Source organism: Sinocyclocheilus rhinocerous, unplaced genomic scaffold (assembly GCF_001515625.1).
Source record: "Sinocyclocheilus rhinocerous isolate Xijiao unplaced genomic scaffold, SAMN03320098_v1.1 scaffold1879, whole genome shotgun sequence".
Taxonomy (NCBI): domain Eukaryota; kingdom Metazoa; phylum Chordata; class Actinopteri; order Cypriniformes; family Cyprinidae; genus Sinocyclocheilus; species Sinocyclocheilus rhinocerous.
This window is the reverse complement of record NW_015632718.1, coordinates 176,517-184,758: the sequence shown is the minus strand read 5'-3', so window position 1 is coordinate 184,758 and position 8,242 is coordinate 176,517. Positions and strand designations below refer to the sequence as shown.

Below are 8,242 nucleotides of genomic sequence, written 5' to 3'. Positions count from 1 at the left end.
ATATATATATATATAATTATTCTGATATCACAGTTATGACATAGTAACATAAATATTACCATTATTATAATTTATTTATACCCGCACCGTTTGTCCTCTAAAAATCGTCAGTCTGTTTATTTCAGTGTTTCATCCGTTGGCATTTTTCTCATTCTCTCTCTTTGCTGTTTGTCGTTTTCTGCAGGCTTTTTCCCAGGAAGTTCTCAGGGCTGCGACGCGTTTCTCCGTCACAAGATGACCCTCCTTTCTCCATCGATCCTGAAGAAATACAGCATCCCCTTTGACAGAGTGAGTTATTCACCCATTACATCACTTCCTGTCACTGACACAGCACAAATGTTCATTCAGATAATATGGCGGGAGATAAGTGGCATATCATAGAGGTTCACAAAATCAATTAGTTGGAAATCTTTATGCAATGTGCTGTATGTTTTTATGTTATAATTTGCAGTACATTATAAAAACATTAAAAGTGTAATGATGATAATTGAACTATAAATCAACATTTTATAAAAATTGTTTTTATTTATCATTATTATTAGTAGTAGTAGTAGTATTAATACACAAAGTATTACTGAAGTAATAATAATAAATATATATGTATTTAACTTATTTACAATTTATCATTATTGTTCTATTAATATATTTATAATTGTATTGTGCAGTATTGATTAATTTAATAATATTAATAACTAAATACATTTAACAATAAACATTGTATTCATATTTCATTGAATTGAAATCTAAAATTTTTAATTCAAGAATGGTTTTGTGAACTATTTATAACTCGGTTCTGCTCATGTTTCATTAATACGTCAGTAAAAGAAGCTAATAAAGCTCATTTTTTAGCTTACCAATAACGATTTTCTCTGTAAATTATTCGTAATATTGCATATTTAAGTTCAGTGACTTGCGATTGTAAAAGGAGAACATTTCAGTCAGATTTTTACCTGGGGAAACATTTCTGTGCATTTTAGCGAACGTAAGGTGCGCTTTGAATGTTAATTTTAACGTAGGCCACAGCGTTAAAAAATGCAAATGCTAATTCTTTTTAGTTAATACGACAATTTTTGTTAGAATTTTTTTTTAACGGACAGTTTGCACAAATTTTCGGCTTGTGTTTCATTAATACACCAGTAAAAGAAGCTAATAAAGCTAATTTTATTAGCTTCTGTTATTGTTTTGTTAAAGAATCAAAATAAAATAAAATTTTCTGTGGAAATTTGTTGCGACTATTTTCATTAGAAATGTTTTTTTTACGAACAATTTACACAAACATTCTGCTTGTGTTTCATTAATACACCAGTAAAAGAAGCTGATGAAGCAGATTTTATTAGCTTCTGACATTTTTTTTTTGTTATAAAAACACAAGGGAATTGAATTTTGTGAAAATTTGTTTGCGACAATTAGAATGGTTTTTAATAAACGATTAACGCAAACTTTCTGATTGTTTCATTAATACACCAGTAAAAGAAGCTAATAAAGCTAATTTTATTAGCTTCTGTCAATTTTTAAAGAAACATAAGCAAATTGAATTTTCGGTGGAAATTTGTTGCGACTATTGTTTTTTTAACGAACATTCTCCTTGTGTTTCATTAATACAGCAGTAAAAATAAGTTAACAACGGTAACTTTGCTAGCTTCTCTTATTGGCTTATTTCAAAAAAACACAAGCCAAGTGAATTTTTTTATGCAAATTGTCGCAAAGTTTTTCATTAGAATGTTTTTTTTTTTTTTAACAAACGATTTACGCATAATTTCTGATTGTTTCATTAATACACCAGTAAAAGAAGCTAATGAAGCTAAGTTTATTAGCTTCTCTTATTTTGTTAATGAAACACAAGCTAAGGGATTTTTCTGTGGAAGTTGTTGCGACTATTTTCATTAGAAATGGTTTTTAACGAACAATTTACACAAACATTATGCTTTGGTTTCAATAATACAGCAGTAAAAATAAGCTAATAAAGCTAATTTTATTAGCTTCTGTCATTGTTTTGTTAAAGAATCACAAGAAAATAAAATTTTCTGTGGAAATTTGTTGCGACTATTTTCATTAGAAATGTTTTTTAACAAACAATTTACACAAACATTCTGCTTGTGTTTCATTAATACACCAGTAAAAGAAGCTGATGAAGCTAATTTTATTAGCTTCTGACATTTTTTTGTTTTGTTATAGAAACACAAGCAAATTGAATTTTGTGAAAATTTGTTTGCGACAATTAGAATGGTTTTTAATAAACGATTAACGCAAACTTTCTTATTATTTCATTAATACACCAGTAAAAGAAGCTAATAAAGCTAATTTTATTAGCTTCTGTCAATTTTTTAAGAAACACAAGCAAATTGAATTTTCGGTGGAAATTTGTTGCGACTATTTTAATTAGAAATGGTTTTTAACGAACAATTTACACAAACGTTAGCGATACACACACACTTTCGTTTATTTGCAATTTTGTTAAATAAAAATCATTTTTTAGAAGTAAGCTGTGTGTTGTGCATGTTAGCCTTGCTAACTAATTTTTCATGTATATATTTCTGTTTTTGTTAAAGAAAAAACATCTGTTAGATAGCTAAGCTTGGTCGCTTTTTTGGGAGTATTGGGAGTCTCTGAAGGTGTGTTTTGCATGCTAATGCTAATATAGGTCGCAGCGCTAATGTCACGGGCTGCCTGCGGGTAGAAATTGTAGCATTAGCATTTAGCTTCGAATACAAAGATGACGAGGGTGGTAAACTAAAGTGCTGTGACTCCTCACACATCATTTTATGTGTATTTACGCAACAAACGTGATCTATACGCCAACCACGGACCCTGCTGTTGGCTACATCGCGGATTACATTTCATTTTAAAACGGATAGTTCCGGTCCTTGATTCTGATTGGTTGAGCCGCGTTCGAAGCTGTTGTAAATTACACTACAAACATACACCTTTGTTTACTTCTGTGTGTTGCTCGGCAACCAATTTGTTGCACCCACAACGGTTTCTGAGGAACTACATTGTTTGGTGGAAGATTACTGTTTTTATTTATATCATTACTCTTTATTTGCTCTGTTTTATTTAGTGAAACCTTACTACGTATATGGATTAACCGTTTTATAAAATCAATAAGCCCCGTGAAGCCGTGGTTTACAGTGAATTTATAACAGCTAAGGGGGTTTTAGGCACTCCGCTTCGCGTCATACCTAACAACGCACACTTAGCTGTTATAAATTCACTGTAAACCACGGCTTCTTGGGGCTTATTGCTTTAATTTACTCCGCCGCCCGCTTCCATCCGTGCAAATTAGTCTCTTTTTTTTTCCCTTCTCCATGGATAATTCCCATTGTCAGGAGTCCGAGACCCTCACAGTGAGATTAAAATGGGAATAAATCTCTATAATGAGGCTAGATAAAGTTCAGCGCTGCTATGCAATCCTGATTTTCACTCCCGCCGCTCCTTCATACGATGGATGTTATTGTCACTTTTGAGTCGACGTGACACTCGGTGGAGTTGGAGTGAGATGAAACCGAGAGGGAGATGCTGAAGTGTTGATCTCAGCAGGTTCCTGTCTGTCTGTCTGTCTCTCTCCGTGTGTCTGGGGACGTTATTAGAGCTTCAGCTCAAACTCCTGCTAGCGAACAGTCGGCGAGAGTGTGAGGAGAAACCCAGCAAGGAGAATCATGCATTAAGTTTCATCCGCTCCACCATTATGGTGACAGTTAAGACCGTTACGATACGTAATACCAGACTTAATACCAATATATAGCATGATTTCTGGATGCTGTACCGTGGTTTTCTTTGAAATGCCTTACGGTAACGTCAACATGAACTCAAAATGTACTTTTTTCTTGTTGAAAAGCCTGTCACGCTCTGGAGTAGGACTCATTTTGGAAGTAAAATCGGTTGCAAATTATTTCTTGATTTTAAGGGATTTCAGAGTGCCTTGGTATTTTTGTCTGCTACTTTTCTTTCTTTGAAGGAAAAATCCGTTTTTTGGTGACTTTCGGGTCCTGTTTTTGGTCGTCTTTCATTTAAATATGCATTTAATATTTGGGGGGGGGGGAAGAATGAATTCTCATTAAAAGAATTAATAAAATGTAAATGTATTATTGTAAGTTTAAATGTACTTTTTAATTTAAATTAGTTATGTTTTTATTGTTATATTGTTATATAGTGTTTTTAATGTTATTAATAATTTTATTTTATTTAAAATAAAATAATACTTTTATATACATTTCTGCAAAATTCAAATGCAGCTATTCACTAGGTCACTTGTATTTTTATTAAAGTATTTTTTTTATTTATAATATTTTTAGATCAGATTTTTTTTTTTTTTGTAATTCGAATTTATACCGTAATACCTGACTTTATTTTTAAATTAAAAAGACATTTTATTTTAAGTAATTTTTATTAATTTAGATGACTTATCCTTTCTTTCAATTCAGTTAAAATTAATAATATTTTCATATACATTTCTGCAAAATTCACTTGTTTTATTAAATATGTTGTGTATATAATCACATTTTTTTATTGTAATGCAAATTTACACGATAAATTTGGACTTTATGGCTTTATTCAAATTTTATTTTATCTTAAAAGTTAATTAACTTTCTTTCAAATCAGTTAAAATTATTTCATTTAAAATGAGTAATACCTTTATATACATTTCTGCAAAATTCAAATGCTAGTTATTCGCTGTGTATTAAACTTTGTATATATAATTTTTTCGCAATCAGATTTTTTACTGTAATGCAAATGTACACCGTAATACCTGATATTATTTTTAAATTAAAAGTAATTTTTTTATTTTCAAAATTAATTTTATTATTTTAGTTTACTTTTTTCCTTTCACTTCAAATGAAAATTATTTTTATTGTCATATTTTATTACACTGTTTTTCATGTTGATTTTCGTTGACATTTTTTGTTCGTTAATTGTTTTCTCGTCTCATATATAAAATTCTATAATTTTTTTGTAATAACCAAAAGCAGTACTTTTTGTAGTAACCCAACTCATAATCTAACTTCGTTAAGTGTGCGAACACACCCTAGGGCCAATTCTACGAAAACACCAGACACGTAGCAGTGAAATATGTCTCCGAACGGCATTAATGAATCTGACTTTCTTTCTAATGGACGCCAGCATGACGCTGAAGCGTGACTCCACCGATCGCAAAGCAAGAAAACGGAGTGAAATGAAAATATTCATTAGCTAAGGCCGGCTAACTCTCCGCCATGCTTAGCACCTCGTAGCGTCTGAAATATCTTTCCAGCGTTTATTCTGGCCGCTGGCAGCCGAGGAAGAGACGATGAATGTATGGAGAAAACGAGAGGGGAGTTTGAAGATTTCTCACAGCAAATTTCTTTTCCCATCAGCCGCTAATGGCTACAGATATTAGCGCTGGAAGCCGCCGTGTTTCTCAGTCTCGGCTGATTTTCCCGCGATGGCTTTTTCTCCCTCTGAAGTGTCGTTTGCAGCTTAATTCAGCGGTTATTGGCTCTTTCATCAAAGTACAGTTCAGTGTTGCCTTCGCCCAGATTACTGTGGAGCTCAGTGAAATTAATAATATGTGGGGTAACGGAGCAATAGCTGGGAAAAAATTAAACGTCCAGCACTTCCATCTTCAGAGACGCATGCGTCCCATGAGGATGAGCCGAGGGCTTCATGATTATTAGCACACGAGCAGAATTTACAATAAAGTGCTGCAGATACTGACATTCAAACTCCAGTAATTCGCAAAGACACTTGCCTTCATTTATATATATAATATTTTTGCAATCAGATTTTTTAAAATGTAAATTTACACCATGATTAGGGTTGCAAAAAGGTGGAAAATTTCTATTAAATTTCGGAAATATTCCAGAAATTTTGGAAACTTTCAAGTATTTTAAAAAAATATATTTTTGGAAATTTTCCGGAAATTTTCCGGAAATTTTCCACCCCTTTGCAACCCTAACCAATGATACTTGACTTTTTATTTTAATTCAATTTATTCATTATTTATTATACATTTTACACATTTGTTACTTTTGTTCATTAATTTGTTCATAATTTTTCTTTAATTACTTCATTTTGTTCTTTCACATTCTTATTTCTTTCTCTTGCTTTTGTGCAGGTATTTATATAGTTTTTTAATTTTATTTTTTTAATCATTCGTTTATTAATTAAACTTAAATGTAATGAAAGCAACAAAAGAAATAGGTTGTTTGTTTTGTTTTTATTTTGTCCATTCATAATTTTCTTAAATTCGTTATTTGTTCTTTACTATTTGTAATTATTTCTCTTGCTTTTGTGTTTTTAATTTTTAATTTTGTTGACTTTAACTAATTTGTAATTACTCATATATTAGTTAATTAAAAATTAAATGTAAGAAAAGTAACAAAAGAACTAGGTTGTTTCATTTCTTTTGTTCATTCATCATTTTTCTTTAGTTTGTTTGTTGTTTCATATTATTAATTGTTTTATTATTAATTATTAATCTTGTTTTGCATATTTTTTCATGATAAAACGCTGCACTTTTTAAAGTTAATACCTCACTTTTTAATTAAACAAATTTTAATTTAAGTCAGTTTTATTATGTTAGTTGTCCTCTTAATTTTTTAATTGCTAATTTATTAATTAAATAATAAAAATTATAATAATAAAAGTACGTTGTTCCTTTGTTTATTCATTGGTTCACATCAATTTTCTTTAATTTGTGTTAATTTGTATTTAATTTGACTGTTTGTTTAGTACCTGACTTTTTGTTTTAATTCAATTTAATTTAAAAGTATTAATTTGTATTTATTAGAATTTTCATTTTTTTTTATTATTCATTAATTAAAAAGCTAATAAAAGTAATAAGTTGTTTGTTCCTTTTGTTTCTTTTTTTTGTTTATTTATCAATTCTTCGCATAATTAATTTTTCATTATTTCGTTCTTTCACATTCTTTCTCTTGCTTTTTTGCGTATACTATTTTAGCAATTTGTTCGCTATAAAACGCTGTACTTTTTACAGTTCCACAACATCGGCATTAGAATCTAAATTTGATTTAAAAGTTAATTTAATTATCTTAGTTGACCTATTAATTTCAATCATTAATTTATTAATTAAATGATAATAATAAAACTAGTTTCTTTCATTTTGTTCATCATTTGTTCACATCCATTTTCTTTATTTGGTGTTAATTTGTTTAAGTCAAAAACATTTGACTTTTTTGTTTTAGTGCATCATTACTTTTAAATTAAACTGAATTAAAAACAGTCTTGATTTGTATTTCGTTTGACTTTTTAAAAATTAATTTATTTAAATAGCTAATAAAATTAAGTTGTTTCTTTCGTTTCTTTTTTTTTTTCTTTCACATTATTTCTCATGCAATTTATTCGCTATAAAGCGCTGTACTTTTTCCAGTTCCCCGAATCTAATTCTCCCAGTTCAATGTAGTTTACTGTATTAAATTAATTTCATGTAATTGCGAGATTCCACGCCACAATCAGCGCAGATAACGTGAAACAGTTTCAGAGATTTTGCGCGTGGACCTCGTCGTGATGATTTTGTCATTGTTGTCTTTCTTCCGCAGATCACGCAGGAGGAGGGCGAGTTCATGATCACGTTTCCGTACGGATATCACGCCGGATTCAACCACGGCTTCAACTGCGCCGAGTCCACGAACTTCGCAACCCTGCGCTGGATCGACTACGGCAAGATGGCCACGCAGGTGAGTGTAAAGCCTCGTACACACCGGGACGATTATCGCGCGCGCTTATCGCCAACTTTTTTTGTTCATACCCAAACGATTTTCGCTGGCGATGAGCCAGGTGAACGTGTAAATTCACTCCCTGACATTAGATGGCGCTTAATGAAAAACAGAAATACATCGGTACACATCGAATCCTATTTCATCTGCAATTCCTCTCCATAACAACTCCCTCTTATCGAGATTTTTGTAGTCGCTGTCGCGTTTGTCATAAAGCCCTTTGTGTTCAGACACCAATGAGACCAGCAGCTCTACATTCATCTTGCCTCGATGCTTCTTCTTCGTCTACTTACTTCCTCTTCGTCGTTAGATATCAATGTGTGCTCGGCAAGACCGTTTTGTGCTTGAGCGCCACCAAGTCGTGTTTTACTGTAACTTCAGCAGCTCCAGGCACGTGAACAAAAGCGCCAATCTCATTGGTCGGCCAGTTTTTAACGCAGCGCGTCAAACCAAAAAAACGAGCCAGAGGCGTTTTTTAAAAAAAATGACGCTTTTACGCCTCACGCGCGGTGTGCACACTCACATTGGCG

The 8,242-nt window shown here is 31.6% G+C and overlaps 1 protein-coding gene across 1 annotated transcript in view; it reads left to right on the top strand.

Annotated features, from left to right (window-relative positions):
- LOC107742799 (lysine-specific demethylase 4B-like) overlaps positions 1-8,242 on the top strand; it is a 62,314-nt gene that overhangs the window by 20,895 nt on the left and 33,177 nt on the right. Inside the window, exons 6-7 of the mRNA XM_016555841.1 lie at positions 185-288; positions 7,536-7,673. Of these exons, the coding sequence (XP_016411327.1) occupies positions 185-288; positions 7,536-7,673 (242 nt within the window). The remainder of the gene's footprint in view (positions 1-184; positions 289-7,535; positions 7,674-8,242) is intronic.